The sequence below is a fragment of the Humulus lupulus genome, chromosome 8 (genome assembly GCF_963169125.1).
Source record: "Humulus lupulus chromosome 8, drHumLupu1.1, whole genome shotgun sequence".
Lineage (NCBI taxonomy): Eukaryota > Viridiplantae > Streptophyta > Magnoliopsida > Rosales > Cannabaceae > Humulus > Humulus lupulus.
The window spans coordinates 65,373,662-65,400,704 of record NC_084800.1 but is presented as its reverse complement, the minus strand read 5'-3'; the positions used below and the strand labels follow the sequence as shown (position 1 = coordinate 65,400,704).

The 27,043-nt window shown below is 35.4% G+C and overlaps 1 protein-coding gene, 1 long non-coding RNA gene and 1 other non-coding gene across 3 annotated transcripts; 2 read left to right on the top strand and 1 right to left on the bottom strand.

Moving 5' to 3' along the window:
* Nucleotides 1–879: 879 nt before the first annotated feature.
* On the bottom strand, nucleotides 880–1,692 carry LOC133793844 (uncharacterized). The gene is made up of 2 exons (XR_009874983.1): nucleotides 1,532–1,692; nucleotides 880–1,440 (listed from the first exon to the last, which is right to left on the bottom strand). It is a non-coding gene; the product is annotated as an uncharacterized LOC133793844 (long non-coding RNA).
* An 11,066-nt stretch (nucleotides 1,693–12,758) lies between these two features.
* LOC133798968 (small nucleolar RNA R71) lies at nucleotides 12,759–12,865 on the top strand. The gene has a single exon (XR_009876181.1). It is a non-coding gene; the product is annotated as a small nucleolar RNA R71 (small nucleolar RNA).
* A 12,349-nt stretch (nucleotides 12,866–25,214) lies between these two features.
* Nucleotides 25,215–27,043, top strand: LOC133797581 (magnesium protoporphyrin IX methyltransferase, chloroplastic). The gene is made up of 2 exons (XM_062235529.1): nucleotides 25,215–25,840; nucleotides 26,386–27,043. The coding sequence occupies exons 1-2, from the start codon at nucleotides 25,280–25,282 to the stop codon at nucleotides 26,767–26,769; spliced, it is 945 nt and encodes a 314-aa protein (XP_062091513.1). The 5' UTR covers nucleotides 25,215–25,279; the 3' UTR covers nucleotides 26,770–27,043.

Here is a 27,043-nt window from a genome sequence, read left to right as displayed (position 1 = left end):
ACTTTCAGTGTTATAACATGAAAACAATGTCTGAACATGAAAAATAATGCATGACAAAAATAACACTTACAGCTTGTTATTTGTAATTATGTATATTATGTATGAGGGGGTTGAGTGAGAAAAAATTATCAATTTAAAAAAAAAAACTTAAACTAATCTAATTTAAACTTTATTAATTCCATCATTATTAAAAATAAATAATTTAATATTTCTAAACAAAAAATTTAGATGAGTTTTAGTTTATTTTTTAAATATTTAAAAACTTTATTTAATTAATTATTTAAGAATTTATTAAAATAAGCAATAATAAGTGAGCAATCTATTATGATAAAACTTAGTAGGAGTCACACTTCACAACACTTTAAATAGTTTGAGAGTAATTTTTAACTACTTAAAAAAATTAAAGAGTTCACAACACTTTAAATAGTTTGGAAGTAATTTTTAACTACTTAAAGGTTGCATTTGATAAAAATTTTATTTTAAAATTTTTAAACTCAAAAATAAAAATATATTTTTGTTTTATGTTTTTTTATTTTTATAAAATAAAAATGCGTTTGGTAACCATTTTTGTTTTCTATTTTTTTAAAATAAAAATAAAAATGTGTTTGGTAACTTTTATTTTTAGTTTTTGTTTAAAAAATAAAAAACATGTTTGGTAAACATTTTTTTTTTGAAATTTTATTTTTTATTTTTTATTTTCATTTTCTAAACTAAAAAATAAAAATATTTTTTTATGACCACTATTTATTATTTTAAAATAAAAAATAAGGAAATTATAGAAAAAAAAAAGATCAAATTAATAATATCCAAATAATCTCAAATTTCAAAACTTAATATCTATCCATGAGATAACACAAAATTAATAAAGTCTACATAGTAAAATAAAAACGTATGAACTGATAATTGTCCAAACTTAAAGTAAAGCATTAAACGAGTCATAACAATCAACTAATGTATTTACTCAATCTCACTATCGTCAACTAGATCTCCATATATGGTCAATAATTTCATCACGAATATGAGTCATTTCATGTATATGAGTTCTAGAAATACTGAACCCTACACTATCAGTCAAAGTTCCATTCGTGCTTTGTAAAGTAGTGGCCTGTACTTCAGAATTTCCTTCACCTCCATCAAAATATACATCTGCTTCTGCATTTGTCCTTATAAAATTGTGAATCCCACAGCAAGCAATGACAATGTACTTTTGTATTCTTAGGTCATATGAAGGCATTTGCTTTAGGATTGGAAAATGGGCCTTCAACACGCTGAAACACCGCTCAATGACATTTCTCAAGGAAGAGTGTCAATAATTGAAAAGCTCTTTTTTTCCTATGGGATTAAGATCTGTGTACTGGCCCAAATGATACATTTCCCCTCGGTATGGCGAAAGAAAACCAGGCATGTTTGTATAGCCAGAATCAACAAGATAATATTTTCCTGATCCAATGATAATTCATGTTAGTTTTTACTTATAGATATTTAATATAAAATAATGTCAATCAACATAATAAGTTTGATAAATACTTACCTTGGGGCGGCATTGGAAATCCATAATCTGGGTATGTGGCACATTCTAGAAGAATCTATGCATCATTAGCTGATCCTTCCCATCCAGGGACAACGTATGTGAACTTCATGTCAAATGAACATACACACATAACGTTATGAGTTGTATCCACTTTTCGACCTCGATATTGTAATGCCCCAAATTTCCTAATAAGGTCTAGGACCTTGATTAGGAGGCCGGGAGGGCCATAATTGCTGTACTATGCTATTTAATGATAATATGCATGTTTGGGTGTATTAAATATGCATGTGAACCCATTTGTGATTAATTGGGTGATTTTCATATTTTGGCCATTTCGGGCATTTTTGGCATATATGTGAAATGGGCGTGGTGCTTTGTTGTTATCTGGTTATGCCAGGGTTACCCAGCACAAGACGATCCTAGGAGGTAAGCTAGTGGGAAAGTCACAACGGGATTTAAGCTTGACTTGGAGTAAGTCAAGGGGTATTTAGAGCATTACCGGGTTATTGGGTAATGGGAATTAACATTTGGTGATAAATTGAGAGTTAGTAAGACCAGGGGGAAATTCTGGAAGTTTTGACTATAATGTCCCCGGGGGTGTTTTCGGGACCCCGAGCATTAGGTTTTATTGGAAGCTACTTAAGCTTGAAGTAACCTTTTAAGAAGAAAAGAAACGTTCTGTACGTTCTCTCTCCCTAAAGTTCCCTTTTCGTTCCCGATCGCATTTTCGAAGATAACTTGAGTTCTAGGACTCGGAATCAAGCGAGGATAGAGGCATAGCAATACTAAGGAAGATTAGAAGCTTATTAGTCGAAGGATTTAGTTGGAAACAACTCAATCGGAGGTAATTCAAGTTTAAGTTTTAAGTTTTTAAAAGTTTTTAAGCTTGAATTGGACTTTGTGAATCGTTGAGTTTTTAGTTTGTTTGAACCTCGGGTTTTGGTGGTTTTGGACCATTGGGGAGTTTGGGAACTTTGATTTGATGATTTGGGAATGTTTAGACATGTTTTTGGGAGGTTTTAAAAGGTTAAAACGAAGGAAAAATGGCTGCCCCGAAGTTGGGCCGCGGCCCTGTTCTTGGGCGCCGCGGCCCTTGCTCGAAGAAGCAGGTGTCAGGATTTGGCCTTGATGGAGGGCGCCGCGGCCCTAGCCTCAGAGAACCCTGGGGGCCGCGGCCCAAGGTGCTAGGGCCGCAGCCCTTGCCCTGTTTTCACCCCGTTTGCTCGTTTTGACCTCGGAAACATGGTTTTGGGCCTCGGGATCATTCCTACTACCCGGATTAGTGAGGATTGATGTCTTGGAGGCTAAGTTTTAGTTCAAGGGTTGGTTTTAGAACTTGAACTCATTGGGTCACCATTTGTGGTTGTGACTAGGTTAACACTAGAGGCTTGGATCAGGATCGTGCTTGTGGCTCATTTGTTGGTAACCTGTGCTTGGACCAAAGGTAAGAAAACTGCACCCCATATGTGACATGCATGGTTATGATTGATGCATGTTGAATGTTTAAATGTAAACATTGATGGCCTAACGAATGCTTGGCAATCTTGCCCATTTGCATATGATTATTGTTGAGGCATGCAGGATGATTAAATGTGATGCACGAGAAACATGTGATTAGGGCATGCCATGAATGATGAGTATGAGATTGGTCAGAGCTTGAGTCTCTGAGTTTGTGCATGATCATAATTATGCTAGCAACTGTTTAGTAAGCATGCTTAATGCCCTATTCTTGGATAATTGGCATATGATACACACTGATAGCATTGCTTACCTGTGCACGGTACTGACTAATTAGTCAGAATGGTCTTAGCGTGTATCACGCAAGCCATCAAAGATGAGGTCTATTTGACTATCAGCATTGAATGACTCAAAGAGCATTAATGCCAGACCGACCCCGAGGGTCGATGAATGAAATAAGCGCTTGGAGGCTAGTGGCTTACTCAGCAGCCACTCTCCCATTTGAATTAGTGACGTGCTTGTCAGTCACTCAGTAAGGTTTACCAGAACCTATTGAAGGTTAGAGGCTTACCCAACAGCCACCCTTCCATTTGAATTAGTGACTTGCATGGCAGTCACTCAGTAAGGTTTACCAGAACCTATTGAAGGTTAGAGGCTTACCCAACATCCACCCTTCCATTTGAATTAGTGACTTGCATGGCAGTCACTCAGTATGGTTACCAGAACCTATTGAAGGTTAGAGGCTTACCCAACAGCCACCCTTCCATTTGAATTAGTGACTCGCTTGTCGGTCACTCAGCGTGGTTTATCAGAACCTCAAGTGTTGCGACACTCATTTGATGAATATCATAAGCGCTTGAAGGCTAGTGGCTAACCTAGCAGCCACTCTTCCATTTGGTTAGTGACTTTTTTGGCAGTCACTCATCTGATTAGGATTGACTTGATAGTCCTCCAATCAGAAGGCCAGGATTTCTTATCCTGGATACCCCAGCATCTGTTTGAATACATTTGCATGCTGAATAGAGCTATGAATGTAGGCATGCCAGATATGACTTGAAATCATGATATGACTGTTTATGAGCATATGAGTTTTCTTGCTGGGCTTCGGCTCACGGGTGCTTTGTGGTGCAGGTAAAGGCAAAAGGAAGCTGGACCATCCTTGAGTTGGAGAGCTTAGGTGATGACGTGTACATATGCAGCTGCTCGACCAATACTTGGGCGAGGTTTGAAAGTGGAACTAGGGATGAACCCTGTTTTGCCGCTTAGAACGGCCTGTTGTAAACACTTTCTTGTAATAAACTCTGAAATTATGTTTTTGGGATCCCAATGTATACAGTAAACGTTCTAGTAAAACGTTTTATCTTAACCCAAGTTTTTAAACCTTAAACCGCTAATCATACTTAGTCACACGTTTATGGCCAAACGACTCGATTAGCGAGTTTAGCACTGTTTGCAATGTGCACTGTAGCGGTCCCTGGAGTTGGGGCGTTACAGATATGGTATTTGTTCATCAATTGGAACATGCGCAGAAATATGAGTCCCATCTATAGCTCCAACACAATTCTAAAATACAAAATAAATTATTAGATTTTTTTATTGAATATTGAAATAAAGGAAAAAAAATAATTCAAATTTTTGTACCTTAAAAAATGGATAGTATCTTGGATCGAATCGAATTTGTGGAGAAGTTACATCAAATGAAGGTGGAGTAATTAGTTATTTGGATAGACGACATATTGCCTTCAAAACCTTCCTAAAATAATGAGATATGGTTGAGATGGAGTGCTGAAATCGTTCAGCAACCACACAATGTCGTTCATTATGTCTAATCACAAATAAGAACATAGCCACTTGTTCTTCAACAGACAGATTTTGTGAGTTCTTCAATAAAAAAATTTCTTTTAGAACACCACAAAATAGTTTAAAAACATCTTTGTTCATGTTGAACAAATCATAACACCTACTCCAATGCCCGTGCAATACTTCCATAACGTATTCATGGCCTGAAAGAGCTGAATTTCTACAAGGTTGTTTAACGCCCAAAATGTGACAACCACTAAGCGGTGGTTGTAGTATAATCAGGCGGTCGATCCACAAGGAGGTAACCTAAATCAAAAGATTAGTAGAAAATAACACAAAAAGTTAGTAACAAGAAATAAATAAAATTGTAAATGGAAAGAGGTTTGAGATTTTGATATTGTATTTTTTGATGAAATGATAAAGTGAGATAGGTGAGATAAATGTAAGATGTAATCAAGAGTTTGAGAAATGGAAGGGTTTCAAGAATCATCCATATGCTTGCTTAGTTACTTGGTTACTTGATTTAAAAATACACAAGTAAATAGTTCATATCCCAACATTTACTTGGAAAATCTAACATTAAAGTCCATAGTTTTTTCTAACAAAAGTTCATTTGAGTTATAAAGTTCTTTACTTTAAAAGCACAATGTTAATCTTATGAAAAATCTAAAAATGACAAAATACCCAAGGGCAATAATGTAATAGAAGATTAGACATAAAATTATGTATCAATATTACTTTTACTAATTAGAAGCACATAGAAAGAGCATGACTAATCCTATATACTATTAGCATAAGTAAATAAAGATAGAGATGAAAGAACATAAATAACTCAAATATATTACATTAAGAACATAGTAAATCAAAGTAGCAAAATAACATCACTTGCATATGGAATCATCCCTAACCTTCCTAGGAAGATTAGGCCATTATGCTCATGATTCTCACAAAATTCTAAGAAGAAAATATGAGAAGAAAGTGAGAGGAAATTTTGCTATAGTTTCACTACTCTCAAAATTACATACCAAATGTGAAGAAAGTGTCCCTATTTATAGATGGGGAAAAGGACTAAAAAGAAATTAAACAACAAAATGGGGTTTACAAAATAAATCTGCAATATTAATAATAAAATATGATTTTGAAAAATCAAATCTTATTATTAACATTACCCTAGCTATTTTGGTGTATGGTCAAAATGTTCTTTTTCTAAAATACCACAAAAAGATGAGTTTTAAGCTCAAAATAGGAGTTTTGCGAGGCCCAAAGTGCTTGAAATATTGGGCTGGGAGCACCGTAGCAGCTGGGGGGAATTTGGGCCGAAATTTGTTGGGAGAGGGAGCTGCTGACACACGCATCAGGCGCAGCAGCGTGGCAGGCGGCGCTGTCAGGTGGCAGGCGCTGCAGGCGTCAGACGGCAGGCGCAGAGGTCAGGCGGCAGGCGGCTCGGCTCGGTGGCGTGGCGGCGCGGCTCGGCTCGGTTGAGGCTTGGCTGCGGGCTGCTGGACCGTGGGCCTCCATTGGGCCTCAAATGGAACAAAGAAAAGGAAGTTACTACAATAATATAATTTTTAGCACTCATTTTTCAAGTTTAATTCTTTTCTATATTTTTTCTTTTAATTAGACTCAAATGCATTATAATTCATATAAAATATTTTTAAATTAAATTAAAACTAATATTTTCCATTTAAAGAATATATCATAATAAATTCAAGAAAATATTATTTAAAACTTAATTTAATTTGAACTTAAACTTGATAAAATGACATCTTTTGAGCACTAATCACAACCCCCAACCAGCTTATTGCTAGTCCCTAGCAGTTCAAGCAAAAAAGAAAATTGTCAAGTTGAATAATCAAGTCAAACCAAGCAAAATCATCTAAGCATTTTCAAATTATCAGCAAGAAGTCAGAAATTACTATCTAAGCTACTATAGTTGCGATTTCAGAGTTGTGTGTGTGTGCACCAAACCATATTCTTTTTCTCACAAGTCATAACACAAATAGTATCGAAAAATCTCAAAAGTATAAAGATCTCAACTCCAAATTCCTCACGGGCATTGAAAGTATTGTATGGGAAGGATTACACTCTTGGAGTTGGAAATGTAACAGTTTACGCTCAAATGAGAAAAGATAAACTTTTTAGGACAAGCAATTTGAACAAATATCGATCACAAGATAGGCAAATCAACTTATTGGAATTCAAATGACAAACAACCTTTGGGATTTACATGAGAAGGCTCTAAGAGTAAAATGACAACTAACTAACAATGATAAATAAGAAAGTGAACTATAATGATAATAATTTTTTTTTTTATTTATTTATTTTTATTATTATTATTTTTTTTTTTTCAACAACTACAAAGTAATAGAAAGAAGTGTTGCTCTTGTTCTCTTTTTTTTTTCATTTTTTTTTTCTTTTTCTATTTTTTTTTTTTTTTAATTTTTTTTTCCATTATTTTTTTTGTTTTGTTTTTTTTGTTTTGTTTTTTTTTTTTTTTGACAAGAGACAACACAAAAATAAAAAGGAAATTACAAATACAATACAATAAATAAACACAAATTTATTACAAAGACTTTTCTTAAATGAAAGATATCCCTCTAGTAAATGTCATGTCTTAAATTCCAAATATGTGACTTTACCAACTCAAATGATCAATAAAAGTTCAAAAAGTTGTTTTCTCAACTCTCACAACTCACCAAGAAATGAAAAACTTTAAACTTGAAATTTCTCTCAACTATTTATGTTAACAACCAATTTATTTATCATATGTTTGGAAAGTGCACAAAATAACTCTGAAAATCACTTCTTAATAGCTAAACATAGTAAAAACTGACTCAAACCAACAAATTATACTCATGCTTGGATAATTTTGAGAAAATTTGACTTAAAAATTCAACAAGACAATAATGTTTCCCAAATGACTGCTAATGACGTAACAATAAGATTTTACAAATGAAAGCCAATGCATGTTCACCACCCCCAACCAAAAATCAGACAGTGTCCTCAATGTCAAAATGAATAAGCAATGAAAAAGATAAAGAAAGAGAACACCTGGATGATGACCATGTCCATGAGGTGAGAGCGAAAATAGCCTGGTAACAAAACCCCAAAACAAAATACAAGAACGAAAAGCATACAAAAATAAAAGAAAGACAGAAAATAAAGCTAGGGAAAAATAAAAATAAAAAGAACAACAACAAACCATTCAGAACGTCAGAGTGTATAGATTGGGTCCTTAAGAAGGACCTCTTCAACACGACTCACACTCTCAATGTAATGCTTCAGTCTTTGGCCATTGACGCGAAAAATTCTCCCATCGGTTGGGTCCTCGACCTCCACCGAACCATTGGGAAATACTTGCTTCACTACAAATGGACCAGTCCATCGCGATCGCAGTTTACCGGGATGCAAGTGCAAGCGAGAGTCGTACAGATGCACTTTTTGATTTGGCTCAAAGTGTTTTCGCAGGATTTGTTTGTCGTGAGCGATTTTCAATTTTTCCTTATAAATCCTGGAATTGTCATATGCATCGTTTCTCAACTCCTCAATTTCGGACAACTGGAGTTTGCGATTGATACCTGCGGCATTTAGATCAAATTTTAGGGCTTTGATAGCCCAGTATGCTTTATGCTCGAGCTCGACAGGTAAATGACAGGCTTTTCCAAAGACAAGCCGATAGGGAGACATCCCAAGAGGGGACTTGAAAGCAGTGCGGTATGCCCAAAGAGCGTCTAGAAGTCGTGTAGACCAATCTTTGCGGTCGGGATTTACCGTCTTTTCCAGAATGTGTTTTATCTCCCTATTGGCTAACTCGGCTTGACCATTGGTTTGTGGATGATAGGCATTTGCAACTTTATGAAGTACACCGTACTTGCGCATAAGAGCCTCAAAGGATCGGTTGCAAAAATGAGTGCCTTGATCACTGATGATAGCGCGAGGGGTACCGAACCTTGATAACACATTTTCTTTCAAGAATTTGACAACTGTAGCGTTATCATTGGTTCGACATGGTACAGCCTCGACCCATTTGGAAACATAATCCACAGCGAGAAGAATGTAAAGGTAGCCAAAAGAAGGTGGAAACGGTCCCATAAAGTCTATCCCCCAACAATCAAATATTTCGATGACAAGAATTGGGTTCAAGGGCATCATGTGCCGACGGGATAAGGATCCTAACTTTTGGCACCTTACACAAGAACGACAAAAATCATTGGTGTCTTTGAACAAGGTGGGCCAGTAAAGGCCGCATTGTAAGATTTTTGCAGCGGTTTTCTTCACAGAGAAGTGACCACCACAAGCATCATTGTGGCAAAAATTCAGCACACTAGACACCTCATCATCATGGATGCATCTTCGCATGATTTGGTCAGGGCAATACTTGAATAAGTAGGGATCATCCCAAAAGAAATTGCGCACCTCGACCAGAAATTTGCGTTTGTCTTGTGAACTCCATTCAGATGGGAGTTCACCTGTTACTAAGTAGTTTACAATGTGAGCGTACCACGGCAACTTAGCAACAGAAAGCAATTGTTCATCGGGGAAATCATCATGAATAGGTGGACCGTCAGCGGGATCGCTGAATTCAAGTCGGGACAAATGGTCCGCGACGACATTTTCAACACCTTTCTTGTCTTTGATCGTTATGTCAAATTCTTGCAGGAGAAGGATCTACCGTATTAATCGCGCCTTAGCATCCTTTTTGGAAAGGAGATACTTAAGGGCGGAATGATCTGTGAAGATCGTAATAGGCGATCCAATCAAATAAGATCGGAATTTGTCAAGGGCAAAGACAACGGCAAGCAACTCTTTTTCAGTAGTGGAATAGTTCATTTGAGCACTATTGAGAGTTCGGCTTGCATAATAGACAACAAAGGGTTTCCCTTCCCTTCGTTGTCCTAGCACAGCTCCCACAGCAAAGTTGCTGGCGTCACACATGATCTCAAAAGGAAGACTCCAATCGGGTGACTGAATGATGGGAGCGGAAGTGAGCGAATTGACAAGTGCTCGGAATGATTCCTCACACTTAGGTGTCCACTCAAAGGTGACATCTTTGGCTAGGAGGTTGCTCAGCGGACGAGCAATCATTGAAAAATTGTGTATGAACCTCCTATAGAAACCAGCATGACCAAGAAATGACCTAACGTCTTTGACAGTCTTAGGAGTCGGCAGGTTGGAGATAAGGTCGACTTTGGATTGATCAACCTCAATACCTTTTTCAGAAACAATGTGACCTAAGACTATGCCAGAAGATACCATGAAGTGGCATTTCTCCCAATTGAGGACAAGTCCCTTCTCGATGCATCGTTTTAAAACAGCTTCAAGATGAAGAAGACATGTCTCAAAGGAGTTTCCAAAAACGGTTAGGTCATCCATGAATACTTCCATTGATTTTTCAATCATGTCACTAAAGATGTTCATCATGCATCTTTGGAAAGTAGCTGGTGCATTACACAAGCCAAATGGCATACGCCGAAAAGCAAATGTGCCAAAGGGACAAGTGAAAGTGGTCTTATCTTGATCCTCCAATGCAATCTCAATTTGATAATAGCCAGAATAGCCATCAAGAAAGCAATAGAAAGGATGACCAGCTACACGTTCAAGAATTTGATCAATGAATGGGAGTGGAAAATGATCTTTGCGGGAGGCGGCATTCAATTTTCTATAATCAATGCACATGCGCCACCCCATCACCATTCTTGTGGGGACAAGGACCCCTTTTTCGTTTTGGATAACGGTGACACCAGATTTCTTGGGCACGACTTGAGTAGGACTGACCCATTTGCTATCGGCTACCGGGTAAATAATACCAGCGTCTAGCAATTTCAAAACTTCATTTTTTACAACTTCCTTCATCGTGGGGTTCAGTCGCCGCTGAGGGTCTCTTCGAGGGATGGCTTCGTCCTCTAGATTGATTCGATGGGAACAAATTAAAGGGCTAATACCTTTGATGTCAACAAGCGTCCAACCTATTGCAGATTTATGCGTTCGCAGTAGCTCGAGTAACTGCAATTCTTGAGAATTTTGAAGGTTGGATGAGATGATAACTGGAAAGGTTTCACCGTCTCCCAAGAAGGCATGTTTCAAACCTTCGGGAAGTTGGGTCAATTGAACAGTTGGAACCTCTTCGGCTGAAGTTTTCGGCTGTGCCCTCTCGCGAGGTAGCTCTTCAAAGCGAGGTTGCCAAAAATGAGTCCTTCTATTGCGTGAGTCTATGCGATCTGATATTGCAAGAGTAGACTCAATAGAGCTCGGACTTTCGTTGTCGGACAGAAGGAGGAGTTCATCAAGATTATCAAAGTTGTTGCGCAATTGAACCTCCTCAGGAATTAAAGAGTCAATCATGAATGTTTGGTAGCATTCATCATCTTCTCGGGGTTGTTTCCCGATGTGGAAAATATTGACTTCAAGAGTCATGTTTCCAAACGATATCTTCATTAGACCATTCTGACAATTGATCAAAGCATTTGCTGTAGCAAGGAATGGTCTTCCGAGGATAATAGGAATTTTAGACTCCATGTTTACCACAGATTGGGTATCAAGAATAAGAAAATCCACGGGGTAATAGAATTTTTCAATTTGAACCAATACATCCTTAACGATACCCCTAGGCTTTTTGGTGGAACGATCAGCAAGCTGTAGTACAACAGATGTTGGCTTCATTTCTCCAAGACCGAGTTGCGAGTATACAGAATAAGGCATGAGATTGACACTCGCGCCAAGATCAAGTAAGGCTTGGCTGACTTCATGGGTCCCAATTTGGCAAGAAATGGTGGGACAACCGGGATCTTTGTATTTTGGCGGTGTCTTTTGTTCAATCACCGCACTCACTTGCTCGGTCAAGAACGCAGTCTTCTTGACATGGTGCTTCCTTTTTGCAGTACAAAGATCCTTGATGATTTTGGCATAAGCGGGCACTTGTTTAATGATGTGAAGCAAAGGAAGATTAATCTTCACTTGTGTCAAGTGCTCAAGGAGTTCAGCTCGGTTATCAGGAAGTTTCCCAACAGGTTTCAAAGCCTGGGGGAATGGTACCTTTGGGGTGGCATTGACTGGTGGATTTTCGGAAATGACTTTTGGAATACTGGGAGAGTTGGATTTAAGGGGTGGGTCTGACAAGGTTTTACCGCTTCTCGTTGTGATGGCATTCACTTCCTTGACGTTTTGATCATTTGAATTTGAAGATTGGGCCATGTGTTGGCCTTGAACATTGAATTTCGGTTGGGAAGGAAGTTTGCCTTTTTCAGGAATGGCCAAGGATTCAGTCAATTTTGAGAATTGACATTTCATTTCCTTGATTTCTTCCATCATTTGGCGATTCAGTTTGGATTGTTCCTCCATGAATGCTTGAAGAGTATTCTCGAGAGAATTTCGTTGTGGATGAGCATTGTAATGAGGTGCAGAATACGCCTTTGATGGTTGAACTTGTTGCTCATTTCTCCATTGGCCTCCAGACGATTGAGCTTGGTTGGAATCTCTCCAACTGAAATTTGGGTGGTTTCTCCAACCAGGGTTGTACGTATGGGAGAATGGCTTGTTATATGCCCCTAAGGCATTGCATTGCTCCTCATAAACCCCCCTCATTTCATTCAAAGCTAAGTAGTCCTTAGCTAAGTGCTCCGTCCCTCCACAAACAAAGCAAGGTTCTTGCGGTTCCGCTTGAGCGACCATGTGTGACTTTTGCCCATTTTTCGTCATTAAGACCTCAAACTGCTTTTTCAAAGCTTCGAGTTGGGCCTTAATACTATCCTCTTCTCGAAGTTGATAGATCCCAGATGGTTTGTGTCGGTTGGTGCTGTCAGTAGCACTTGGACCAGTCCAGGTGTGAGACTTTTTTGCAGTTTCTTCGAGATATTCAAGAGCATCGTCTGGCTCTTTTTCGAGGAATTCACCATTGCATAGCATCTCTACAAACTGGCGCTCACGACTCATGAGGCCTTCATAGAAGTAACTGACCAAGCGCCAGTTCTCATAGCCATGGTGCGGGCACTGATTTAACAGATCTTTGAATCTTTCCCAGACTTGATAGAACGTTTCATTGTCTTTTTGGGAAAATGTGGAAATCTGTCGTTTCAGACTGTTGGTCTTATGGCTAGGGAAGTGTTTCAGAAAGAAAGATTTAGTCATCTCCTCCCATGTTCCAATCGACCTAGGTCTCAAAGAGTACAACCAGCTTTTGGCTTTGTCCTTCAAGGAGAAAGGGAAGAACTTCAGTCGCACAGCATCGGCATTGTCGGCTCGGTTATAGAACGTGGCTACCACCTCCTCGAATTCTCTGATATGCACGTATGGGCTTTCGTTTTCCATTCCATGAAATGTAGGCAAGAGTTGAATCATGCCAGGTTTAAAGTCTAATGCAGGCATATTAGGAGGGAAGATAATGCATGAAGGCGTGGAAGTGCGAGTAGGGTGGAGGTAGTCATTGAGAGTTATTGGTTGGATGTCATCATTGCGAGCCATTGCGAATGGATTATTATCAGCGAAAGTTTGTGGAGAAGCAGGATTGGTGGAAGGAGTTCCGGTAGGAGTGGCAGATGAATTGGAAGAAGTGTCACTGGAAGTTTCGTGATGATTCATCCACTCTCGGAAATCAAAATTAGATGTATTTTATGTTTATCTTTTCCCCTTTTTTTTTTTTGATTTTTTTTTATTGATTTTTTTTTTTTTTTTTTTTTGTTAAACTTGTTCCCAGGTAGAATTGGAGGTTTTCAGATGATCTCCAACGCCTTACTAGAACTCCCCGAGGTTACTAAGTAAGTATGGTGGATCACAAGCCAACCTTTTCGACCAAACAACCTTTAAGCAAAGTGAAATTGCTTATTTTGACAAAACAAGCTTGGTTTTCTTATAGTAATAAGTTCAACAATGTAATAGTGCAAAGATAGATGCTCGAAATGTTCCCAGGCCGATTGGGAAGGTTGCCAAGGTACCGCTTTAGGCCCACACTTGCCTAGACAGAACTCCCCGAGGTTCCCAGGTAAGTGTGGAGGGTAACGCTATCACAAACCTTATTTAACAACCAATCTTTCTAGACAGAACAATATCGGTTTCTACCATTTGTAATATTACACAATTGTTTCTAATACTAAGAGTTTTATGATCGAAATTTTATGAACAATTTTATGCAATTTTATGTTTTTTTTTTTTAAAAAAAACCTAAATTCTAAGGAAAACTATGGCAAAGGAGAAGAGAAACCTAAACTAAGTAACAAAATAATAAAAAAAAACACAAAACACAATAAAATAAAGAAAATAAAATTAAAGTGAAGAGAAAATAGCAAGTTTAATCTATTTTTTTTTTCAAATATGTATTAAACAAAAAAAATAGAATAGAAATAAAAAAAGAAAAATTGAGTAAGAAAAAAAAATTATATAAGTATATATGGAAAAAAAGAAGAAAAATGGAAAAGGAAACAAGGAAATAAAAATAAGAATATATTTTTTTTTTTTTTTTTTTCTGTTTTTTCCGTTGTTGCTTTTTTTTTTTTTTTATATAGATATGTATAAATATATATATATTTTTACCGAAAAAAAAAAGGATAGAAAAAAAAAAGAAAAGAAAAGAAAAGATATATATATATATATAACTAAAGGAAATTTTTTTTTTATGATTGTTTTTTTTTCTTTTTATTTTTGTTATAATAATAATTAATTAAAAATTAGTAAATAATAAAAACTATACTAACACAATATTTATTCTAACAAAAACACAAATAAAGTTACTAATATTTTTGTAAAAATTTCACTAAAATTTTGAAAATTACCTCCCCAGCAACGGCGCCAAAATTTGTTTAACGCCCAAAATGTGACAACCACTAAGCGGTGGTTGTAGTATAATCAGGCGGTCGATCCACAAGGAGGTAACCTAAATCAAAAGATTAGTAGAAAATAACACAAAAAGTTAGTAACAAGAAATAAATAAAATTGTAAATGGAAAGAGGTTTGAGATTTTGATATTGTATTTTTTGATGAAATGATAAAGTGAGATAGGTGAGATAAATGTAAGATGTAATCAAGAGTTTGAGAAATGGAAGGGTTTCAAGAATCATCCATATGCTTGCTTAGTTACTTGGTTACTTGATTTAAAAATACACAAGTAAATAGTTCATATCCCAACATTTACTTGGAAAATCTAACATTAAAGTCCATAGTTTTTTCTAACAAAAGTTCATTTGAGTTATAAAGTTCTTTACTTTAAAAGCACAATGTTAATCTTATGAAAAATCTAAAAATGACAAAATACCCAAGGGCAATAATGTAATAGAAGATTAGACAAAAAATTATGTATCAATATTACTTTTACTAATTAGAAGCACATAGAAAGAGCATGACTAATCCTATATACTATTAGCATAAGTAAATAAAGATAGAGATGAAAGAACATAAATAACTCAAATATATTACATTAAGAACATAGTAAATCAAAGTAGCAAAATAATATCACTTGCATATGGAATCATCCCTAACCTTCCTAGGAAGATTAGGCCATTATGCTCATGATTCTCACAAAATTCTAAGAAGAAAATATGAGAAGAAAGTGAGAGGAAATTTTGCTATAGTTTCACTACTCTCAAAATTACATACCAAATGTGAAGAAAGTGTCCCTATTTATAGATGGGGAAAAGGACTAAAAAGAAATTAAACAACAAAATGGGGTTTACAAAATAAATCTGCAATATTAATAATAAAATATGATTTTGAAAAATCAAATCTTATTATTAACATTACCCTAGCTATATTGGTGTATGGTCAAAATGTTCTTTTTCTAAAATACCACAAAAAGATGAGTTTTAAGCTCAAAATAGGAGTTTTGCGAGGCCCAAAGTGCTTGGAATATTGGGCTGGGAGCACTGTAGCAGCTGGGGGGAATTTGGGCCGAAATTTGTTGGGAGAGGGAGCTGCTGACACACGCGTCAGGCGCAGCAGCGTGGCAGGCGGCGCTGTCAGGTGGCAGGCGCTGCAGGCGTCAGACGGCAGGCGCAGAGGTCAGGCGGCAGGCGGCTCGGCTCGGTGGCGTGGCGGCGCGGCTCGGCTCGGTTGAGGCTTGGCTGCGGGCTGCTGGACCGTGGGCCTCCATTGGGCCTCAAATGGAACAAAGAAAAGGAAGTTACTACAATAATATAATTTTTAGCACTCATTTTTCAAGTTTAATTCTTTTCTATATTTTTTCTTTTAATTAGACTCAAATGCATTATAATTCATATAAAATATTTTTAAATTAAATTAAAACTAATATTTTCCATTTAAAGAATATATCATAATAAAGTCAAGAAAATATTATTTAAAACTTAATTTAATTTGAACTTAAACTTGATAAAATGACATCTTTTGAGCACTAATCAAAGGTTGCTTAGATAGATATAATTGATTATATTCCTCGCAAGCAAAATATAGCAAAATCTCTCCAAACTCATCATCTGAATCGTCCAGTAAATTATCCTTGTTGAACCGAGCAACGTTTAAAGACATTTTATCCTGATAATAGAAAAAACTTTTAAATTTTACATTCAATATATAAAAATATATAAACACTCAAAGTCAAAGTCAAACCATAAAACAAAATAAGCAAAACAAGTCGTCCAGTCAAATAAAATTTATCTTGTATGCATCCACCAAAAGATAAAGTACATGCAGCAAAAGTTTTAGAACAACTCCACATTCATAAATCCACATCATAAATTCCAAACTTATTCTAATTAATTCCAAAATCACCGTGTAGAAATTCCAGCAGCACAGTATCTTTCATTTTTGGCTAAAGACATAATATTTTTCTTTAGTTATTAAAGGTTCAGATTTGATCTTCCCTTGTCTAATCTAAATATAATACAAAATTTCAAGGAGCTCGTGCTGTCAATCAAAGTCAAGAAAAACATAAGATCTAATTTCTCTTCGTGTCAAAGTTAGATCTCATTTCAGTAGTAAGAATAGAGCAATTTTTACAGTATGATTATTACATTGGACTGAAAAGAGAAGAGACTTTACACTAAAGCTAGAATGAAAGTTGAACTAAAAGATCAAGCTGGTTAAGCAGAACAGTAATTGTTTTGAAAGTCAAATTAATCATATTTAAAAGACAAACTTGCTTATACAATCATGGTCTTAGACTCCCAAAAGAAAATGCAGAAAAACCAACCATTTACAAAACCAAGTTCATCTCAAACGTTCATCTCTTAAACTTGAGATGCAAAGGACTTGGGAGACAATGGGAAGCAGAGAAAACACCAAGACAAATACGGCTCCTAAAGATCATCACTTTCCTTTTTTCCCATCTTTTCTCATCAATTAAACAAGTTAAAAACAAAAACTCAACAAAAATGCATAAAGTTCAAAACCCAATTCACAAATGAATTACAATTTGAAAAAGAAAGTCCCAAAAAGGAAAAGAAAGCATGATTCAATAATTCAAAAGAAGACGAAAATGTACCAAGCTGAAAACCCAGTTCATAAAATGCCACACAATATTAAAAAAAACATAAATCAAGAATCCAAAAGAGGTTCAAACTAGAAAGAAAGAAGAAATATATACCTGTGAATAAAGAATACACTGAGCTTAGCTAAACTGGGTAAAAGCCTAAGCCTAACCTTTGTTCATCACCTTTCCTAATTTGGGTTTCGATTATAATGAGAAATCAAATTACCACTTTACACGATACTAGTACTAGCATTCCATAGACCAAACAAGCGATTATGATGTAATTAAGTTAAGGCATGAAGTGGGGTAAGGATCAATTCTTGAAGACTTAAGCCTACTCAAAAAGCTAAGGATCAATGAATATAGTACCTCGGATCGGAGTTCCTTGACAACAACAGCCAAAACCTGAGAGTTGAGAGCCAAATCACAGAGAGCAATGAGCAAAGAGAAGGTATGACAATCAAGCCTTGTGTCAAGTATATTGGACAAGAGAGAAAATGGAGGAAAATCACAAACCCTAATCCCAAACAAAATCAGAAAAAGAGATTGAGAAGAAGAAGAAGAATAAATCATATGAGGGAGAGACATGAAAGAGATGGTGTACCTGAAGAAAATTTGGAGAGACCTATAAGAAGCCATTGAAGCTTGAGAAAGCTCTCTGTGCACGAGCTTGAGAGGGTAGAAAAAAATTGGTTTAAAAAAAAATTAAAAGTATGAAAATGGTGTTTTCAAAATTTGGTAAATTTTAATTAAAATTTAAAAAAAATTAAAAATATGTTTGAAATTTTTTTAACTCACCGAGCATGTTTTTCGGTATTTTTATTAAATTTTTTATTATTTAATAAGAAAACTATTTAAAAAAAATTTACCGAAAGGGCCAAAAAAATTAAAGAGTACAATATTTTATTGATCATAATTCATGGGAAAAAATCTTAAATATCCTTATAATTATGTATACCATGTATGAAGTGGTTGAATGAGAAAATTTGCAACTTCTAGGAAACAAATGGGAAGAATGGGATAGACCAAGGTGTATAGATAAAGAGAGACAGCCAATTATTTGGATTATAAGACCCCGTTTGTTAAGTTGGATAGAATTGGGACAAATAATCCAAGCCCACTAAATTTTCAATTAAAATTTGTTGGTGTAAAAGAAAATTTTGCTCCTAGGAAACAAATTGGAAGAATGGTATAAACCAATGTGTAAAGGCAGAGAGAGTCAATTATTTGAATTATAAGGTCCCGTTTGTTACGTTGGATAAAGGCTGACTTTGGGATAAATAATAATCCCAAACCCACATTTGGTGTTAAAATTTGACTGAAGTAATAATTGACCTAAATACTCTCACTTTTTGTTGTACAAATAATCCCTATTAATCCTTGGACTAATTGGTATTTGTTCTCTCGAGTATTTCACCTCGATACTCATTTCCATATAACTCAAGAACTCAATCTCTTCAGCCCTTGCTCGCTCTGTCATCTATGTCTTGCTCACTCTGTCATCTATGTTGATCATCCCCATCAGACATCGTCGTAGGGCATCTCTCGTTGCTAATCATTATCGTCACAGGCTACTCGATGAGATTCAAGTCACTAAACTCACGTTGCTCGCTTAAGAGCACTCTATGAGTGTTCTACTCTATATTATAAAATATATCACCAAAATATATTTTTTTATAATTTACCTCAAACTTTTACATTATACCATATATCAGCTTCTTTATTTTTTCTCTACATCATTTAAATATTATATATTTTTTAAATATTTTATTCATTTTAAGAAATAAAATCATTAAATATAATAGTATCACACTCATATATATACAAAAGTTTATAAAAAAATAATAAAATATTTATAGCTTGATGAATAATGTTTCACTACATATAAAAAATTCTATTCATTTAGGTAAAAAAAATATAAATTTACATCACCCATTGGTAGACTATTTAACCATTTTTTCTCTATATTATAAAGAATAAGATATTTTACATCCTCCATCAAGAGTACTCTAAGGTTCATATAGTAACACATATGTCAACAAAATGATCACGTACTACGAGAACATCGCACTTAAGAAACTTTGAAAAGAGCACGTGTAACGACCCAAATTTGTTAATAACGCTTAGGGCATTGATTAGTGTGCCTGGAGGGCAATAAGTGAATTATTGCTATAATATGTGAATACGTGATTAGAGATGTATGTTTAGCTTAATTAAATATGCATGTGGGCCCCGTTTGGATATTAGGGGCATGTTTGTAATTTTAGCCCGATGAGGGCATAAATGTAATAATTGTTATAATTGTGATATATCTGTGTAGCACGATCCGAGACATTCCCTGGGAGCTGTTAGCCAGAAAGTCACAACGGGGTTGAATATTTGACTCGGGACGAGTCAAGGGGTATCTCGGGTATTAGATGTTTTATGGGGTTTTCGGGTTATGGAAATAAATACTTTGAGATATATTTGAGGTTAGAATGTTTAGGAGGGGATATGGGGGAAATTTACCATTTTGCTCTCGGGGATGTTTTTTGGCACCCCGAGCTTTGAGGTAACCTTAGAAGCTTAAGTTAAATAAAACAGAATTCAGGAAACACTTAGAAACTTGGAGAAACCGACCCAAGCATTTCCTCTTCTCTCTCTTTATTTTCTCTAAGTCTTAGCAAGGGAAATTTTGGTGGAAGCTAATCAAAACTAAGGAATTGGGCTGGAAAATCTTGGGAGCTAGAAGCTTGAAGCTTAAGGACCTAATTCAGAGACTCAACTCAGCTCAAGGTAAGCTTTGATCTTGGTGAATCATACTGGTTTTAAGCTGAAATTCTAGAGTAATATTGCATGTGGATGAGTGAGGAATTGCCTTTGAGTTTGATGAGGCTTTGAACTTGAATTCTTGTTGGGTTTTGTTGTTGAATCCATAGTATAACCTTTGTGATGATTAGCTTGAGTTGTTGGGTTGATTTTGGGGTTAATTGGATGGGTTTCTGTGGCAAAAATGGAGGATTTTTCTGGGTTCGAAGGGTCGGGCCGCGACATTGTTCTTGCTGAGTCGCGGCCCTCCGAAGCATTTTGGTGGCCTGGAAGAAGGGCGGGCCGCGGCATGCCCTAGCTAGGGTCGCGGCGTGCCTGCCCTGTTTTGGAGTGGCTCTCAGGTTTGGGTGCGGGCCGCGGCATGGCCTCATGGGGCCGCAGCTCTTAGTGCAATTTTGGGCTTTAAAGTGTGTTTAGGCTTGGGAACTCAAAGGTTAAGGCTCGGGATGGATTTTATCACCCGGATTGATAGAATTCAAGGTCCCGGAGATTAGAATGATGGCTCGAAGTTATTTAATGGATTAGAACTTGATGGATGAATATTATTAATGCGTTGTGACTAGGGTTTCAGCGAGGCTTGGACTAGAGGACTGTGCTCGGGACATCGGTGCTTAGAAAGCTCGGGACACAGGTAAGAAAACCGCTATACCCGTAGAGCTTGTGTTGCAGGGCACGACCCTATATGATTGTGTTGCAGGGCTTAGCCCTCTAATTGAGTTTATTCATGTTTAAGTATTTGCTTTACTATGCTATGTGTGCATATGTGTGAATGATCGGCAAGAGCTGAGAACGACGAGGGCCGGGAACGGTGAAGACCGAGATCGGCAAGGCCGAGAACAGCATGGGGTCGGGAACGACATTAAGCACGTGGAGTGCAAGGCCGAGTGCGGCAAGGGGACGAGAGCATCGTTTAGCACGCGGAGTGCGAGTTGCCAAGACGAGACCCTAAAGGATACCTGGGATATCCTCACGGTGTGGACCACGAACCCAGGGCCTGGTAAAGTGCCTGGGACAACATGGTCGTATGTGGTTAGCCTGATGATGGTTTATTTATATGCTAAGTGTTGGATATGCATATGTTATCTGCTTGTGAGGGTTTTCTTGCTGGGCTTTGGCTCACGAGTGCTCTGTGGTGCAGGTAAAGGCAAGGGGAAAGTCGACCAACCATGAGTACGGCCAGCGTGAAGCAGCGCGTACATGTTTGGCGTGCCTGGCTGCCACGGCTAGGGGTAGTTTTGGGAGATGATTGTACTAAACCTAAATGTTGTCGCTTAGCCGACTCTGATTGTGTTTTAAGTTGTAAATATTTCTAAACAGTATTTTGGAATCTCAAATGTGTAACGTTTTGTGATTTTCAATAAATGGAATTAATTTTTAAGGTTTATGACTCTATTTTTTAGTTTAATTACACTTTTGCCTTAAAACTTCGATTAGTGAGTTAATTACATGTTTTAAACTCACTTATAGTAACGGCTCTAAGGCGGTAGGGCGTTACAGCATTTATAACAATCCTAATTTTAATTTATTTTTCTTTAAATTTAGTCTCCAAATAACTAAAAACTAAGAATAATGAACGACACAAATCATAATACAAGGTGGTTACTTTTCCAAATCAAATAACTTTAGTTTTAATATGTAGTATGAGAAATTGGTGAGAGTTGCTTTCTTTTTAAGTGACTTTGCAATTTGGCTTATTTTTTATAATTTTTTGCAAAATAGTATATGTCTAAAAATTCGATCAGTTGTCTAAATTTTTCAATTAACTATCTAAAATTTTCGACCGACTGTCTTAATTTTTTGATCAGCTGTCTAAATTGTCAAATGTCATTTTGCCAAGAGATCATTTGTAGTATATATCTAATGTAAAATATATTTAATATGAAACACATACACCCAGACATAAAACTAGGAAAGAAATAAAGTTAGCCACTAATAATACTAAACTATATCGAACTAAAGAAAATAAACATCTAATATGTAAGTGAAAGTTCCTACAACTATAACTATCAAAATTAAGGACTTCAAATTTTATGGATAATAATAAGAACTGCTACAATATAAAAAATTAATTAGAATGAACAAGAAAGCAAAAAACTTATTTATGAAGTACATTTATTGCCAATTATCTCTATTGATTCTTCATAGTTTTATATCATTTTCTTTGAATCTCAAATAACTCCAACAACTTTGAATAATAATAATAACAACAAACAATAATAAAAATAATATTAATGAATTAAAATACTAAAACATAAATTAATTTAAGTATTTAAATTTAAAAATTATAAAATAATATAACTAAAAAATTAAATTTATTTTTTCTAATCTCTTAAAATTATATTCATTAAAATAATACAACAATAAATTTTTCTTATTAAAAAATCATATATTTATTATATGATTTAATTATTTTCATTAATATATTAAATAATTATTCTACTAGCAAAATTTTAGATATTTTAATTCCCAATTTTCAATAAATTAAATATAATTTTTTTTGTTCCTTCAAAAAATATATAATATAGAGAAATTCTTTGGTGCATCTGTCTCATGTTTTTGGTTCGTGAATAGTTTTCAGTATAATTTTTTTATGACAGTGTATATTATAGTTATTTAAAGCACTTTACAAATTTTTGAATTTTTTGAATAATTTAACATGCCAAAACTAAAGTTTGAACAGTTTGTTACATACGAGTGACTTTATTTTAAAATACTAGGTCAAAACAATGTACAATGCACGTTTACTTATTTTTTATTTAGAAAATGTATTAATTATTTTTATTAAGTTTTTTAATTATCATATAAATTTTAAATGAATAAATAATGTTATATATATTATAAAAAAAAATGGCAGAAACATGTTAAAAATAAAGTAAAGCAAAACATTGTCTATAGTTTTTTAAAAAATAACAAAATCATTAAACTAAGAATCCATTAGACACATTTTTAAAGGTAAAGATATGGTGCATTCTAGTTTTAAAATTAAATATTTTTTTTCCTAATTTCCCTTTGGTAAAAATACCTATGAATTTCTAAAAAAATATATATAAATTAGAACTATGAATTTATAAAGTTTTTTTTATCAAATTTTAATTATTCAATTAAAAAAAATATAAAGCCAACAAAAAGTTATATATAAATATATATTATTTAATTAATGGATAGAGTAATTAAAATAAGTAATTTCTCATTAAAATAAGAAAATATGTATTATTTCACTATTACATATATATATATATATTTGGATAAAAAATGCGTTAAATAACAAAATAAATAATTAATAAAATAAAGAAAAAAAAATTTTGTTGACGCAGTTTTTCGCCAACAGTGAATTATGTAAATAGCTAGGATAGATTAGTGCTTAATGATAAACCGTAATAAGAAAAATGATACTTAAAAATGCTAGAAACGAAATATCAAGAACACTCGTTCCTTTTTACGTGGTTCGGAGGTTAAAATCTCCCTAGTCCACGAGTCTATATTACTGTATATCTCTCTATATTTTGACAGAGTATTTACATTACAGAGAAAAACCAACCTCTCCCCCTACCCAAGGTCTTGGTATTTATAGAAAAACGATCCCTGGGTAGGCGCTGGGGTCATCACGTGAATATCAATTCCTCGTGTAATCTGTCTCGCACTAATGATGAATATTACAATTTATATTAAGGTATGGTCTAATCATTAAGTGAAACTGATCATGGGTCGTCTGGCATAATTAGACATGTGATGTCTAATCATGCACGATTATATTACGTGTCTGGGAATTCAGAGATAAACGGACATGTGATGTCTGATCACGCACGTTTACATAACGTATCCAAATTTATATAGATCCATGGGCATGGCAGATCATTAGCGTACCCCGAGCTGAGCATAGCATCAGCTCGTGTCTCAAATGCCATGCTTCATAAGTGTTCCTAGCTCGTGCCTATTGCTTTGTACTCATCAACTCGTGCTATTTACCTGCGGAATCGCACCGTCTTTACAAAGGAAAGGTGAACTTGTGGGTCATCTATTATAGTTCTGGGCTAGATAGATGTATTTGAACGATCTAAAAGACTCGTGCTGAATTTTAGGACGTACAAATTTAATCATATAAATATTTTTAGGTTATAGTTTTGAATACTTGATAGAGTAATTTAAGCATTTTAATATAAAATTTTCAAATATATGATGAGAAATTATTATGACTCATTTATTACTTTTTATTGTTTTTTTCAATTTATTTAGATTATCTTATCACTTTTTTTTTTAAATTTATATACCTTATTTAGAAAACTTTAAAACTATCGTTGTTAGGAAACAATAAAAAAAAGTGTTAAATTTAACGGACACACAAAAATTTCCATTAAACTCATATTTATAATATATAAAGATATTTGTGTAAAATAGCTTGTTTGGACCTTGTTTTTACTACAAAATATTCAAAATTTTCTAAAAAATTACAAGATAATCAAAATAACTCATAAAAAAAATTGTACTGAAAATTATTCACGAGTTGAAAACACAAAGGGATGCACCATTGTGCTCTTTTTGGAGTACAACATAGAATTCTCATATAATATATTTTTAATAATTTAATTTACATGTAATTTTTTATTGACAAAAATTTAAGTGTAATTTACATTTGGAAATTCTATAATACACACCCTATTTTTGGTTGTACTAATATACTTTTTTTTGTTTTCAGTAACTAGATAATTTTCAGTATATTTTTTTATGATCGTGTATATTGTAACTTATTTAGAGTATTTGTAGATTTTCAAAAAATCTTAAATAATCTATTGTGTTAAAAACATAATTTAAATAGTTTATTACATGACTATTTTTTTATATACCTGAAAATAACATATTTAAGCTTTATTTTTGTTAATTTAAATTATTGATAATTTTCTAAAAAATTTCGGATGCTCTGAATAAATTCAACATGCACACTTATAGAAAGAAATTGTGCCAAAAAAAAAATGAGGAAGACCGGAGAAGCACCCATATTTACATTTACCAAAATATGTTTTCATAATTCACTTTTTTTAGATTAAAAAAAAAAAGGTCACAAATTGTCTACGTGGACAGCTGAGATGGAGCTCTGTAACTACCAGAGTCGTAACAGACCATTTCCCGGGTTAAAAAAAAAGCGGGACCCACGAGAATCGAGGAGGCTCAGAAATCCATCTATCTATCCTATCCGATAAGAATTACAGATAATAACCCCATTCTTCCTATGCCTCTTACTCTTCCAACTCCCACTCCATCGCCGGAGAATCTCAACAATGGCGCTCTCCGCCTCTCTCTCTTCCTCCATTTGCTTCCACCCCACCTCAAACCCTAGATTCTCTCCCAAGCTCCCCACCACTACTACCTCAAGGCCCCTCAGACTCCTCGCCCCACCGCCGGCCGCCATTCCTCCCCTCGCTACCGACGTCGACGGTAGCACCATTGCTGTCATCGGCGGTGGCTCGGTCGCTGCTTTAGCCGCAGTGCTCTCCCTGGCCGACCCCGAGCGGCGGCGCAAGCTCCAGGCCGAGGAGGTCGGGGGTGGCGATAAGGAAGTTGTGAGGGAGTACTTCAACAATTCGGGGTTTCAGAGATGGAAGAAGATTTATGGAGAGACCGATGATGTGAACAGAGTTCAGAAGGACATTAGACTCGGCCATTCCAAGACCGTCGAGAATGTGTTGAAGATGTTGGCCGATGACGGTTCGCTTAGTGGAGTCACTGTCTGCGATGCTGGTTGTGGAACCGGCTCGCTTTCGATTCCGCTCGCAAAGGAGGGTGCCATTGTCTCCGCCAGTGATATCTCCGCTGCCATGGTTGCTGAGGCTGAGAAAAAGGTTCTTTTTTAAACTTTTTTTTAAAAAAATAGAGAAAGATAAGCGAAGAGTATTACATTGTCGTTTTTTGGATTTCAGTGTCGTTTCTGAACACACACATATATATATAATGTTGTTAGTACCGAGGCTTTTCTAGCTTATAATAACATAAGTTAGCATAGTACGAAAAGTTCAACACTGAATGTAATTGAATTTAAATTCAAAGAAGCCACGAACGAATTTCATTGCCGTTTCTTTTTGAACTTGGACTTTCTAGGATAACTCTGTTTTGGTTGGAATTTGGTAAAAAGTATGAACTAGTTGGTGCCAAGTGTTAACGTTGCTTAGTTCATGCTTCATTCGACATGGGATTGTTGAAACTGAAACATTTATCACTCAAATTTGTTTATGTATCAGCTGAAATTATTTTCTCAACTATCTAATTAGGAAACTATTAATGTTGTGTGTTGTCTATCATTCTATTATGTGTTTACCTGTTTAGATTGTTCATTCTCAGCTCTTATTAGAACTTGTGAACCTTAAACAACACTTGAAATATCATACAGGCGAGAGACGAGCTATCAGGGCAAGTTATGCCAAAATTTGAAGTGAAAGACTTGGAGAGCTTGGATGGAAAGTATAACACAGTGGTCTGTTTGGATGTTTTAATTCATTATCCTCAGAGTAAAGCAGACGGCATGATTGCCCACCTGGCTTCCTTGGCTGAGAAACGGTTGATTCTGAGCTTTGCACCAAAGACATTCTATTATGACCTGTTGAAGAGGGTTGGAGAGTTGTTCCCAGGGCCTTCGAAGGCAACGAGGGCTTATCTCCATGCAGAGGCAGATGTTGAGAGGGCTTTGGGAAAAGTTGGGTGGAAAATTAATAAAAGAGGCCTTGTCACTACACAATTCTACTTTTCAAGACTGGTTGAGGCTGTACCCGTATAAGAAAGAGGTTATTTTAAATAGAGGTTTGAATTCAGTTTTGCCGTAGTAAAGTTGCTCTCTTATATTTATCTTTTTCGAAAGAAAGAAACAAAAAAAAGTGCTCTGATTTGTAGAATTGTTAGAATGTTGATCCGATATTTTGTAAAGCTGAAAATTGTTGTGCAACTTATTGTTTTATGCTTGTATTCGTGGATCTATCTGTACATTGTATAGGCGGGTAATTCATTTTATGAACTTTAAATTCCCAAGAGTAAATCTATTTCGTTTTCTGGAA